At 43.3% G+C, this 14,680-nt stretch overlaps 2 protein-coding genes across 3 annotated transcripts in view; one reads left to right on the top strand and one right to left on the bottom strand.

Annotated features, from left to right (window-relative positions):
* The window catches only part of ZRANB1 (zinc finger RANBP2-type containing 1), a 75,745-nt gene extending 69,690 nt beyond the window's left edge, over nt 1-6,055 (top strand). For both annotated transcript variants that reach the window (XM_088476884.1, XM_088476883.1), the window contains exons 8-10: nt 1,730-1,859; nt 2,409-2,638; nt 4,903-6,055. In XM_088476884.1, coding sequence (XP_088333010.1) covers nt 1,730-1,859; nt 2,409-2,638; nt 4,903-5,121 — 579 coding nt within the window. In that variant the 3' untranslated portion in view covers nt 5,122-6,055. The remainder of the gene's footprint in view (nt 1-1,729; nt 1,860-2,408; nt 2,639-4,902) is intronic.
* CTBP2 (C-terminal binding protein 2) overlaps nt 5,904-14,680 on the bottom strand; it is a 34,229-nt gene continuing 25,452 nt past the window's right edge. The window contains exons 8-10 of the mRNA XM_088476882.1: nt 12,146-12,263; nt 11,894-11,950; nt 5,904-7,338 (exon numbers count right to left, since the gene is read on the bottom strand). Of these exons, the coding sequence (XP_088333008.1) occupies nt 11,911-11,950; nt 12,146-12,263 (158 nt within the window). The 3' untranslated portion in view covers nt 5,904-7,338; nt 11,894-11,910. The remainder of the gene's footprint in view (nt 7,339-11,893; nt 11,951-12,145; nt 12,264-14,680) is intronic.

Below are 14,680 nucleotides of genomic sequence, written 5' to 3'. Positions count from 1 at the left end.
ACGACCGCCAACCTGCACTCAGTGGCCGGGTACACTGCGGTGCCCTTACTAAAATTGTAATTGCACCATCTGCCCTCTAATCACATTCTGCTTTTCCAAGTGCAGAGTGCAGCACTTAGCTGTCATTTTACCTCTCAGCACAGCGTTGCCGGACTATGGGAGGAGGCAGATTGGGCAATTACAGTAGAATTAAGTGCAATGTGCAGCTTCCTGCAAAGATTATTGTTGCCTAAACCCAGGAGACGAAATCTAGTTGAATTTAATGATTTTACATCAGTTCTTGGCCTAGTTCTGTGACGGCAAGCCACCTGTGCAGGCATGCCTTCCTTCTGGAGCTTGTAGTTCCACCACTGCCAGGTAACCACAGGTTACTTTAATACATGACATATACATTCAAATACCCGCTCACACCAGTGCCGCCTTTACTTGGCCTATCACTGAGGCATCTTCCATGTATTTAACCCACTGTTGCAAAATGACTTTGCGTCAAGCAAGAATATTAATAGTTTGATATATGTAAATTTTGCGCTTCCGTTCTCCGGTCTATAAGGCGTCCACAGAGGACAGTGATTGTTTTGCAATTCAATCCTTTTTATTGAGACTTTAAAATATTGCTGCCTGTGTGGCACGCTCACCACGTAACATAATCTGATCCAAAAGAGATTAGATGTATGTAGTAGTTCATTTTGATTGGTCGTTACTTGAACCCAATCGTATCCGTATGTGTGTGGGCATATCGGATGTTCAACTCAATCTCAGGTCCTTTGAAATGTTTATCATTGTTCAGTGAAAACATTTTATTATTAATATACTAATGACATTTACATGTTGATTGTGCTGGGTTATCCATCTTTACCATCTCCTTCTTAAAGATCATGTAACTAAATGTGATTGCCACACCTGTAGTTACTATATAGCATGTCCTGTGTGGCAACACTTACAGAAATTATTATCCTCATTTTAGGCTCCACAAAAATGTAAGAGCATATAACAGACAAGCCGGCAGGCCAAGTAGTTGGCATACAGGAAGCCTAATACTGTGCATACGATGTAATAGCAGGGTACAGAACAGCTGTTATACAGGGGTAAGGATGTCCGGGTGGAAGGGGCATAGAGACAAGAGGGCATATCACGGTGGGAGTAGAGTAAAGATGGCCATACACTGTGTGCAGTTATCATCCCGTTTAGCCACAGCTGCAGTGTATGCCTGCTACCAGGCACACATCATCTTTCTATATGGGAGAGGCTGGTGTTGGAGAGTTGTGTGTGCTATCAGCATAGAGTCTGGCGTTTGTTAGCTCACCAAGGGGGAGAATGTAAAATACCAACCAGTCGGCTTCTGTCATGTGTTTGAAAAAATGACAGGAGCTGATTGGTTGGTACTTCTCTCTCCAAGGTTTAGTACATATACCCCCATGACAGGAGAAGAGCAGGGAACCGAGGGAGCAATGTTGTCTCCTCGGCTCGTGCGGTCTCACAACAGAATGTAAGTTGTGATGGTTTATTTACATTTGCCATATTGCGAGGTATGGTCTCATCAGCCATCTATGTGGCCCTCTGACTCTTCCTCTGTGACCCCCAACCAACCAGACGTAGTGAGTATAGGAGAGGACATGAGAGGCATCTGATACTGTTACATGTAGCTTTATATAAATATATATGTATTTCTGGTGTAGTGCTCCTCCTGTTACAGAGCCTCTTATGTGGTGTATTTATCCTTGTGTCACAGCCAGGGGCCAGCCTGGAACAGACGCACATCTTTGTTCTTGCTCATATTCTTAGAAGACCAATCATAGTATATGGAGTGAAATATTACAAGAGCTTCCGCGGGGAGACTTTGGGATACACTCGCTTTCAAGGTACCATCAACCGTTACTGACTTTGTGCTAATGTACTTTGCATAATACAATGTATCATTTAGGTCCCCATATATACTAAAATATAAATATATATATATATGTGTGTGTGTGTGTTTCTCTATGAAGTCCTTCGCTTACATTTTCCCTGTTGATAGATATTTAGTCCTTTATGCTCCTGGGAAAAAAAACAAACCTGTATATAGAAATTGTTTGGGTAGACCAAAGCTGCTTACACATGGATTCATCCTGCCGCTTGGCCAGAGTGCCATAGGGGCTAAACCTCTCCAGCCATTATGTGAGTTACGTAACACAGCCCTCTGCAGCCCTGATGATGTGCGCTTGGCTAGAAGAGCTGGAGAGGAGAGAGAACACCACCCAGTGGTGGGGGCTGATATTATTTAGCTGTCAGCAGAGGACTTGCATTGATTAGAAGGTTTATAAGCTAAAATGTAATTTGTGTGTAAAGTGTTTTGTGGCCATTATAAGTCTTTGTAGCTGGAAGTGTCATGGCTGTGCTATAGGTAACCACCTCTGTGCTTACTCCATCAGGAGTCTACTTACCGCTTCTGTGGGAGCAGAGTTTCTGTTGGAAAAGCCCTATTGCCTTGGGCTACACAAGAGGCCACTTCTCTGCCCTGGTCGCCATGGAGAACGACGGCTATGACAATCGTGGGGCTGGCGCAAATCTAAACACAGATGACGATGTAACGGTTACTTTTCTCCCCCTGGTGGACAGTGAAAGGAAACTCCTGCACATTCACTTCCTGTCTGCGCAAGAGGTGAGCCTGTCGCCGGTCATTGCATGTTGTACTGTAGTTTGTTACGGATTCGCTACACAAGTCACACAGATGGGTATTTTGTTATTTGCCACAGATCTTGGGCCAGCCAAACTTAATGCTGGGCACACCGTAGACTATATTTTAGATGCAGGGCCGACGGGGGATGTCGCTAACGATGCCATGCATCATGAATGAATGCAGCGTGGCATATCCTTCACCCCCCCCCCCTTAGCCCCATCGTACCTGGCATTGGCAAGTGTGTATGCACTTGCTGCATGCTGGGTCCCGTTGCCAGCAATGCTGCGCTGGGTACACATAGGGGCATATTCAATTGGGCGCGAGGTTTATCGAAAAAGAAACCTCACGCCCAATTTTGGATTACCGTGGGTATGCGTGCTACTGATACCCGCGGTCTCCAATTAAAAGAAAAAAGTGGTTTTCAGCTCTCAAAACCCCGCATCGCACAAAAAAAAAAATAATAGAAGCATTTCTGCACTCCACCTGTCCGGGGGTCGCTGCAGCTCCCGGTGGCCACCCCTCTATCTTCTCGGTGGTGGGAGGGGCAAGGGCTGCTGGGAGATGTAGTTCTCCCAGCGCCCATTCCAGGGAGGCACACTGAACTTACTCACATTCTCACTCGGAGGGATGCCGCCGGGATCCCAGAGCATTTACCGACTTTATTTTTCCTAAAATTGTGGATGTTAGGAAAAATTGGTCGTGCTCTGGAGAGGTGCGCAAAAAAAACATCCTGGTGTGCAATAAGTCAAAAACCCTGCACCTAATTGAATAGCAAAAATACCGCACCTGAAGGCAAAACCCTGCACCTAAATGAATAGCAAAAATACCGCACCTGAAGGCAAAACCCTGTACCTAAATGAATAGCAAAAATACCGCACCTGAAGGCAAAACCCTGCACCTAAATGAATAGCAAAAATACCGCAGCTGAAGGCAAAACCCTGCACCTAAATGAATAGCAAAAATACCGCACCTGAAGGCAAAACCCTGCACCTAAATGAATAGCAAAAATACCGCACCTGAAGGCAAAACCCTGCAGGTGTAGGATTTTTGCTATTCTTGCACCCAATTGAATATGCCCCATGCATAGACTGTGTACCCAGCTTGACTTTCATATAATGGTCTATAGGGGGAATTGAATTGTTTAGGCTGCGAGCTAATTCATGGACACCCTGAACGGAGCAACAATTGCTGCATTCAGACGCGAATGCACACATTTCTGCTCACACCCTCCTGAGGTGGCCGGCTGAAATGTACGAAGTCCTGGTTTTAGGCATCCAGACTGCTGTTTGGCCACGCCAACCCGGACTTTGGACTGGATTTTAAATGGCTAAAACCGGTCTCTTGGGCGCGAATATTAATAGGTGCCCAGAACAATCGAATTGCTCCGTCGGGAGACCATTAATTATAGCGGCTCAGAAAACAATTGAATTCCCCCCTATAAGCGCTATCAGTAGCATTCACAAGTATACAGGTAATCTATTCCGCAGGGTATTAAACCGTTTCACAATGGTTGTCCTGTCATTAAATAGGCAGCCAGAAGCTGCTACTTAGGTGCCCACATTAATCTCCTCATCAGTCCTTCCAGTCAGTGAGACGGTGCTTCAGCCATCTCTTATGTATTATCTTGTAAGCACTTAAGAATTGCACAACTTGACCTTAACATAAATGAATGAGGAATTGTGTGAAGTGCTATTGCTTGGAATGGTTATTAGAATTACAATGAAGAGCCATATGATAGAGCAGTTGAGAGATGCTTAACTGTATACACTATATTATGTAGTAAGATCAAGTCTGAGAAGAATTGCACAATGCATATAGTAAGGGAATAAAAATGCTTTTAAATATAATTGTGGCCACTTTTTAAATAGAAATATATTTGCTTTTAGATTTTCCTTCATTTTTCCACTAGCAACTAAAGCTGGGCATACACTATACAATTATCTGTCCAATCTGGCTGGCTGGCTGGAATGAAAACCTGGTAAAATATGGGAGCAAATGACAATTGACCATTTACTCACAAACAATTTTTGTCCGTTTTCCAGTGTTTAAAACCTTATGACCGACTGTCATTTACTCCCATACATTACCAGGTTTTCATCCCAACCAGCCAGATTGGACAGATATCTGACAGATCATTGTATAGTGTATGCCCAGCATAAGAAAGATTGGTTGACCATTGAATCTATTTCCTATCTGATGAGTACTGAGAATTCCTATGTTAAAGCCGTTGTGTTTTTGCTTCCCAGCTCGGCAATGAGGACCAGCAGGAGAAGCTCCTGCGCGAATGGTTGGACTGTTGTGTGACTGAAGGCGGAGTCTTGGTAGCCATGCAAAAAAGCTCCCGCCGTCGTAACCACCCACTAGTGACACAAATGGTGGAAAAGTGGCTGGATGGTTATCGTCAGATCCGCCCATGCACGGCGCTGTCTGATGGAGAGGAGGACGAAGAAGATGAGGACGAGTGAGAAGATCCCCTGGAGTAATGGCTGATCCACACACACACACCGTGTGTCATTACTGGGACCTGAGGTAATGGGACCCTGCCTCATCTGCTTGAGGCCTGACGCGTGGAGGAGTGATCCAGCCCACCCAGTCCCGGAAAACCGCACCTGTAGCTCCGATGAAAACATCCTTTTGTTACCAGGACTGGACACTGTTTTGTTTTTCATTCTGTCTCTCCCTACTACTCTGGGTTGTAAATCTTGGCGTATAATGCATGTGTTGTGCAGCAGGGGAGAGAGAGGACTTTGAAGGTATAAAATCCCATGATCAAACCCATCAGAGAAATGGGCCGGTCACGTTTTTGCTTTGCCCCTGGTTCCTGCCCCCCCCTCCCCTTCTTTTTTTTTAAACTTGCAAAGCTTTATTTTCATTTTTCACTTCTTGTTTTAAATTGCCCCTCACTTCATTTTAACCCTGGCATTACTAGACAGGCCAAGCGTTGTATTTTGCACAGTTACACACACATGGCTTGTAGCTGTCTCAAGCAATAAAGGGGTTAAGGTTACTTTTAATTTTAGGATTCTACACACCAGTGGTAAGAACACTATATGTGGCCTGCCACCTGCACAAGCAATGATGGTCTCAGGTGTCAGATCAAAACCATTTTTAATTTTCCTTTTATGAAATAATGACATGTGGTAATGAAATAGTTACTAAGTTATAGGAGAAGAGCTTGGGGATACCTTTTGTGCCCCCCCCCCCCGCGTGCTTTCTTCTCCTGAGTCACCTGTTTTATTTTTTTTCCCAATTTCAGAAAACTTTATATTTATTTGTTCAGAAACACTTCTCCCCCCTCCTCCCCACATGCAGGAATTAGGTTCTAAAGTGATTGTGTGCAGTTTGCCAGCTTGAACTTGATTGAGAATGTGACACAAAAATACATCATCTTGCTGTGAACCTTTTCTTGCAATGTGTTTACTATGTCCTGAATGGAGTGAGACTGTGTTACTGTTCTGGGGTGTCTTGTTAACTTGTCTATATGCACCTAAAGCCATGGTTCTCTTAGAATCATCTAATCACAGCTCCATCTGCAGAACATGTGAGTGTAGGAGGTATACTGGGAAAATGTCTGCGGTGGTCAGGAAGGGATGTAGGCAGGATACCGGCAGTCACAATACCGGCAGCAGATTCATGACTGTGAGTATTAGGGTTAGGCTGCAGTGCAGGATTGGTGGGTTAGGGTTAGAATACTCACAGAAAGCCATCGGGCTTCCGCAGTCGGTATTGTGACCGCTGGGATATTGTCCCTAACCTGCCAGAACATTGTGCTATGGTTAGGACTGCTGCTCTCTGGTATTACACAAGTTGTGTTATCTCCCTTGCCCAGAAAGTGCCATCGGGACTAAGATGTGACCATTATCTTTTTCTGCTTTCTTAATTTTATTTCAAAGTGTCTGGAGCAGTCTCTGATGCCTGAATTTCTTGTCCATTTCAAAAATTAAAACGCAGTTCAGAACACACAGGACATTAAGTGCAATACTACAGTCAGTCTACATCAATGTAACAGGTAAAATGGAAAGTAATAAAAAAAAAAAAAAAAAAAAGCAAAGTGTGGAATTCAGTGTTACAAAATAGTTATTTCATATATAGACGTTAGATTTTTCCTGAGCCGGTGGAGCAGATGGACAAACGAGAGACAAACATCATGACAAATGACCCTTTTCAGTCTGGTGACTACCCCAGCATGGACGGCTAGTGGAGGTCTCAACGTTGTCCCAAGCGTGGGGACATTCCTGGATTTCATATCTTGGTCCCTTCCAGAGTTTGCACCAAGTTTTCCCAAAGGGACAAGGACAGCAGTGTGTTAGGCGTAACAAGGTAAAAGGACAGAGACCTTGCTGCTCACATAGGACCCCCTCCCCACCCTTTCCCGACATGTTACGTATCCCCTGTTGTGTGCTTGTAGGTGTGTAGTTTCCATGGTTGTGTGGTCGTGCTGGCTGGTTGCTTTGTCTGCTGACCACTCCATATATAGCTGCACGATTGTCCCGACTTGCTACAAGTTCTCACGGTCCTTTTTTTTGTCAGTCACTGGCCTCTAATGAACCGAGCTTCTTCCGATGGCGCGCAGGGCAATCCATGTGTTTGAGGTTGCTGGGTAGAATGGGCACTGAGGGATGAGTGGTAATGAATTATTCCTTATGTGACTGCAGGAGAGCTGGCTGAAGCCAGTAAGGAATCTGTGCAGAGAAAAGCAGGACAACACCCATTAACAGCTTCATCTTGTATTTGGTATTAAAGAGGTAGCAAAAAGATATTCACCAAAGAAAGTGCCTCCAAAACCTGAACTGCTCCATGTAACAATAGTATGTAACATTCTCAGGGCAGTGATTGGCTCTCTGACTGCCTTCCCCTCCAATGAGCTGTCAGTAAGGACCCTGAGCACTGCCCATTCTGCTAGCTGAATGGATGGAGGAATGTTCTGTATGGGTGAGGTCCATGCAACAACATAACAGCAGGTAGAAAGGATCTCCTGGGAGTGTGGGACACCAATAACCCTGGCTGTCATTGGTTACATTTAGTTACTAGTTTCTCACTCGCAGCTCCATAACAGATGAGCACTACTGATCCATGTAACCTGGGTGTGAGAAGCCGCTGTAATATATTCACTTTACACTGAAGGCTTTGGTGCTGGCAGAAACAATAGACCTGATTGGTTTACTAAATACAGGTGATGGAGAAAAGGGGCCAATTCTCTACTTTCCGTAATCTGCTCTAATCTAGTATAGGAGGCACATCCAACAAATATGGTTTAAAAAAAAAATAGAAATATATAGATATTTACACATATATATATTGTATATATATCTACACCCCCCTCCCCCACTATTCCTGCTTATTTTATTAAATAAAAAAAAACTTAGTATAACTGTACCAAGTCCTGGCAGCTTTCTAGGTAAAATTATAGACAGAACTGCAAACAGCATTTGCTTTACAGTCGGCAAAAGGGATTTATTGCACCCCAGACTTAAAAAAGTAAAATGTGACTCATGAAATGGTTAAATAAAACAAATTTACGCACTTTAAATTAGATTTACAAATGTCACGTTTCTTACTATGAAACTAAAAATCTCTCAAACACAACCTAACTCCAAGGGACCGATCAATATATTGTTCCCCACCTCCTCCAGAAGTATGGTGTCTGCCTGCAGATCTGACGATACAATGCAGGGGAGCGTGCAATAGGACATACACACTGAGTGATGCGACGTTCCCATTCACTTCTACATGACAAATCGTCCAATAGTATTGTCAAGTATATACCAAGATTTATGGTACAGAAAATGCATCTATTACAAGATGGTAACTATTTTGTGGACTACTTATTTTTTATTTAATTTTTTTATATTGTGCAAAGAGTAAGCCTGCAGCATTTGTGCATAGCATGCTCGATTGCACTGATCAATATGATGTGTTGCATTAGTACATCTATGTGCGACTGAGTCTGAATCTGTATACAAACTACTATGATGCAAGTGGCTGCAGTTTTTCCTCACGCCAAGTTCCGTTGTCCTTCATCTGCGCCTTTGTAAACCTTTAAAGCTAATTCCTGTGCAGTTAAAGTCGCAGCCCAGCATCCCTAATACATTTGGGGGCATATGTATCAAAGCTTGATGTGAGATATATATCACCAACCAATCAGCTTCTAACTTACATTTTGCAGGCTGTGTTTTACAAATGATAGTTTGGACTTGATTGGTGATATATATTTCACAATTTTATCTCACATCAAGGTTTGATACATAGGCTCCTGTGAGTGATTCTTTGCTGCATCAGAAATGCGATTAAGATGCATAATTTAAATAGAGACCGTATGCTACACATCTCAGAGCGTCTCAGTCACACTAGGCCTATCGCACCACATGGACTATAGACTCTAAGACCAGTATCTAATTAGCCCCAACAATTTTTCTCACGAAAATAATGGGGTGTTTATTGCAATTTTCAGTATCTGGCTATCCAATCAGGGTCCGTTTATCCTCGTGAGAAAAATGTCCCGTTTTAGTGAGAAAATTCACAGGCTCTGTGCAACCTGTGTGTCTTCCCGATCGCCGACATGAAAACGGGGCAGATATCACTGTACAACAAATTAACTCTCTTAATTAGTTTCCTTTCTAAAAAGTCATACATTACTAATTTGAGGTAAAAAAAAACAAATTACTTCAGAATGTTTTCACTAGCTATTTTTTTAGCTATACTACTTGCACTATAGTGTATGTACATTAGTAATATAGTCATAGTGAAAAGCTATTTTAAAATCTATTTTCTTGATTGAATTAAAACAATTCAATCACAAATAAGAACACAAAAACAAAACAAACATACAGCATAGGAAAGTACTATCTAATATAGTGGCCTATTCATGGGGGTGCTTTCTCTTTGCTTGTCGCTTGTACTCCTCTTCTGGGGCATCTCTTGTCACTGTCCAACAGTAGTGATCACCCACCCTGATATCTTTGTCCCATTGCTGAAATGTCTTGGTGGAATCACTCACTATGCTTGTCACTCAGTGCACCACAGTTATCTTGTGTGGGTAATCCTGTGAATCGCATATATTTAAATAGGGGAGGGGACAAATAACTGATTCATTTAATTGGGTCATTAGGCCCCGCCCCCTCTGCGCAGAACGCAGATTGCTGCTAAGATTCTCTCCATTCTGCCCACTTCGCTAGGAATACCCCTACATCGTCATAAATGGGCTATATCTCGGAACTCAGAGCTAACAGAGTTTTAAATGTCATATTCATTCTTTGCATGCTGAAATCAATTAGAAGTAACTATTTTCACATCGGAAACATTTTCATTGTTGTGCAGTCTATCAGGCAGGCAAGCCAAAATTCCCGGTAAGTGCTGGTTTTCGGGGATAATTGGATAGGCCAGGGGTTCCATTTACACCAAAATAATGTTTGAGGCTAAATGGATAGTGGCCTAGGTGTATGAGGATACAGCCATAGCCAAAAGTTGACACAAGTATTGGTTTTCACAAAATTTGCTGCTTCAGTTTATATGATGTCAATTTGCATACACTACAGACTGTCATGAGTGTTCAGATTAATTGCAATTAATTGCAAAGTCCCTCTTTGCCATGACAATGAACTTAATCCCAAAAATATTTCCACTGCATTTCAGCCCTGCCACAAAAAGACCAGCTGACCTCATGTCAGTGATTCTCTCGTTAACACAGGTGAGTGTTGACGAGGACAAAGCTGGAGATCACTCTGTCATGCTGATTGAGTTAGAATAACAGACTGGAAGCTTGAAAAGCAGGATGGTGCTTGAAATCATTGTTCTTCCTCTGTTAACCATGGTTACGTGCAAGTGACACGTGCAGGCATCATTGCTTTCCACAAAAGGGGCTTCACAGGCAAGGATATTGCTGCTAGTAAGATTGCACCTAAATCAACAATATATAGGATCATCAAGAACTTCAAGGAGAGAGGTTCCATAGTTGTGAAGAAGGCTTCAGGGCACCCAAGAACCTCTAGCAAGTGCCAGAACAGTCTCCTAAAGTTGATTCAGCTGCAAGATCGGGGCACCGTCAGAGCAGAGCTTGCTCAGGAATGGCAGCAGGCAGGTGTGAGTGCATCTTCACGCACAGAGTGGTGGAGACTTTTGGAAGGATGGCGGGCAACAAAGAAGCTACTTCTGTCCAGGAAAAATATCAGGGACAGACATATTCTGCAAAAAGTACAGGGATTGGACTGCTGAGGACTGGGGTAAAGTTGTTTTCTTGATGAATCCCCTTTCAGATTGTTTGGGGCATCTGGAAAAACACTTGTGCGGAGAAGGAAAGGTGAGCGCTACCATCAGTCCTGTGTTATGCCAACAGCAAAGCATCCTGAGACTATTCATGTGTGGGGTTGCTTCTCAGCCAAGGGAGTGGGCTCACTCACAATTTTGCTTAAGAACACAGCCATGAATAGAGAATGGTACCAAAACATCCTCCAAGAGCAACTTCTCCCAACCATCCAAGAACAGTTTGATAACTATCATGCTGGAAAAGGCATTGTTCATCATCACTTTTGCCTTATGGCAAGGTGCTCCAAGTGGCTCGGGGAACAAAACATCAAAATTTTGGGTCCATGGCCAGGAAACTCCCAGACCTTAATCCCATTGAGAACTTGTGGTCAATACTCAAGAGGCGGGTGGACAAACAAAAACCCGCAAATTCTGACAAATACCAAACATTGTTTAGGAAAGAATGGGCGGCCATCAGTCAGTATGTGGCCCAGAAGTTGATTGACAGCATGCCAGGGCGAATTGCAGAGGTCTTGAAAAAGAAGGGTCAACACTGCAAATATTGCATAAGCTTAATGTTATTGTCAATAAAAGCCTTTGACACTTATGAAATGCTTGTACTTTTACTTCAGTATACCATAGTAACATCTGACAAAAAAGGTCTAAAAACACTTAAGGGTCTATTTACTAAGAGACAGAGTAAAAAGTGATAAGGTGCCAGCCAATCAGCTTACAACTGCCATCTCACAGGCTGTGTTTGAAAAAAAATGACAGGAGCTGATAGGCTGGCACCTTATCACTTTTCACTCTGTCTCCTAACACTGCTTAGTAAATAGACCCCTGAAGCAGCAAACTTTATGAAAACCAATACTTGTGTCATTCTCATAACTTTTGGCCACGGCTGTACATCGGTATAACCCCAGGACAGTATCATGCTCCTGTTTGAGAGTAAGAGTTTATGTGTAACAGTTATGAGGAGAGAAATGGGGAACTTACGTGCTGGAGGCAGTCCATCAGCGCTTCTCTCCCTGGATCGGCTGCACACAGACAGATCTGTGACAATGGAAAGATGGCAGTAATAATAAATATACAATTGGCACCTGGGTAGTTTCCAATGCATGGTATTATTAAAGCTAAAAAAAAAAAAAAAAAGTTCCCCTATTCTACAGTCAGTGCTGTCATACCATGTACTAATTTGACAAAAAAAAAAATCTACAGTATCTGTTTGGGATAGCAAAACCTTCTCACCTGTAGGTGGCACCGTTCAGCTCCATGTTTGTCCCTGGTGGCTCCATGGTTGGCCACTGCGTTGCCGCTACTAGAAATTCTTTGTTGACGCAGTTTCTGAGGCTATCTGGAATCCGTCCTTTGGAGAAATGAAATCACAACCCGTCATGTTTTGTACTAGACACCCAGCGGACTCGGGGCCTGATTTAGCACAGATCACATTGCAACCGCGTACGCAGATCGTCTGAATGGTGCGTACTGCGCATGCACTATGATTATGCACGTAGACAGGAAGCCATCGTAGAGTGAGTGACAGGCCGTGAGCGTTGGGGGGTAGCTGCAGAAACGCAGGGATGCCTGTGTGTTTGAATGCCGTTGCATGGGCGTGCATAAATTAGCCACTGCGATTGCCTACACAGCTGGTGTACTCACTGCATGCGATGAGGTTAGCTATTTCTGCAATGGGTCAGAGCAGCTGTAATTGTGCATGACAGGCAGATGTGCTTCGATGTTACTGATGTATACGCAGGACTGTGAGGTATTGCGGATGTGAGAACACAATAGTGGGCGTCTCTATGCTGGCTGAGCGGTGGCAGATATTGGTGTATTTTCGCAGCCGTATTGTGTGTGATTTACGCAGCTGCGATCGGTGCTGAATCAGGCCCTCAGAGCCATATCCTGCACAGTATAACTAAAGGCTGCTACTTGCAGGAAGCCCATTATATTGCACTTTCTTTACCATAGACAAGTAATGTAGTATGCACCATTTATAGGGCTCAATCCACACTTACGGGGCCTCCGGACTCGCACATCCTTGTACGCAGCCAAATCTGGGGGGAGATAAGGCCGCACAGGTTGGAATTGCAGTGGCATTGCCGGCGTCTCTATGCCTTTGCCACTTGATCTCACAATGGGAGGTAACTTCTATAAAGCAATACGATCTCTCTCTTCCCCTCTGCTTTGCATTTGTTCTCATCATGGAAAATTGGGGGGGAGAGAATGGGGGCAGTTAGGGTTAGGCTAGGGGAAGGGGGGGGGGGAGCGGGGCAAGGGGTGGGGGGGTGGGGATAGGCAGGCAGGCAGGCACACACACACACCCTTGCCGGGCTGCTGCTGACAGGATCTTCACCCTTGCCGGGCTGCTGCTGTCGGGATTTGAACCGCCGCCCATACCTACTAAACCCGTATTTTATCGGTGCATTTCAGCTTTCACTATAAAGGCTTGGCATACTGTGTGTATATTCTGTAATTATGTCTGAGCTGACCTAAGCTTCATGGTGAATGCAGAATAAACATAACGGATTATGGGCCTGTGGCCAAGGATGTGTATATGAGAAGGAAGAAACAATTCTGGCGCTAAAACAATAATCAAATATAATAAAGACTGCTGCAGATATCAAACTCTGTGTGGGTTTGAAGAGAAGATCAAAAAGAACAAAAAAAGGAAAAAATCTGCACTGTCTATAATTTGTACTGGTGTTAATATTGTATGTAAACTAAAACACAGATGATACTAAAAACATAAAATACCATATATTTAATACATATTTAAGAAAAGACACACAACAATGACAATAATATCATGAATCAAAAAAACCATTAGTAGGAAAATAATTGCCAGTGACCAAGGTAAAGCATCTTTGCAATCTTTCCCAATTAAATTGAAGTAGTAGCTGCTGGCATCCGTATAAAAGTCTCTATTTGTGTCTATTATCAATGTTTCCACTTGGAAACTATCAGTTCACTTGTAACATGTAAGAGATCACCCTTGTAATTGTTTCCAGCGGACACAGCTGATGTAAATCAGTATATCCTGCAGCAATTGGGGTAGATCACATTTGCATTGTAAAACATTTATAATATTCCGACTTTTATATTGGCTCTGCTGGGCTATTAATATTGGATAAAAGTCAAGCAAGTCCAAGGTAACCCCAACGTTTTTTTAGGGGAATTTTCTTGTTGTATTAGAGGCACATATATAACCGCTTGACTATTATTATATTGAAAGATATTCATTCCAAGCGTCAGTACTACATAGTTAGAGCACTGCTCTGAGTACTCACGGACCAGTAGATCAAGCGGTGTGGGGGCCCCCTATTTACAGTGCCGTCCTCAGTGCCCAGTGGCTAGGGAATCCAGGGTGAAAACTGCTGGAGCCGTGGATAACAAAGCTGCGGCGTATCTCTGTATGTCGATCCCGCAATACGTGCAAGCCAGCTGAATCCTGCTGGTACGCTAACCGGCTCCCGGATAGAGATTCACAGGTGTCGGAATATTGTTAGCTGGCAATGGTATGTCGGATCATGAGTAGGTCCCGTCTAACGCGTTTCGTCACAGATCATGTGACTTTTTCAAATATGTATTAAATATATGGTATTTTATGTTTTTAGTATCATCTGTGTTTTAGTTTACATACAATATTAACACCAGTACAAATTATAGACAGCGCAGATTTTTTCCTTTTTTTATTCTTTTTGAAGGATGTGTATATATTGGGCTTATATCTCCACTTTGCTTCCTGTCCCACCTTTCAGGCTCTCATTTACAATACTATGT

The sequence above is a fragment of the Taudactylus pleione genome, unplaced genomic scaffold (genome assembly GCF_031769625.1).
Source record: "Taudactylus pleione unplaced genomic scaffold, aTauple2 ptg000198l, whole genome shotgun sequence".
NCBI lineage: Eukaryota > Metazoa > Chordata > Amphibia > Anura > Myobatrachidae > Taudactylus > Taudactylus pleione.
The sequence above is the reverse complement of the archived record's forward strand: the minus strand, read 5'-3'. Positions and strand labels throughout refer to the sequence as shown.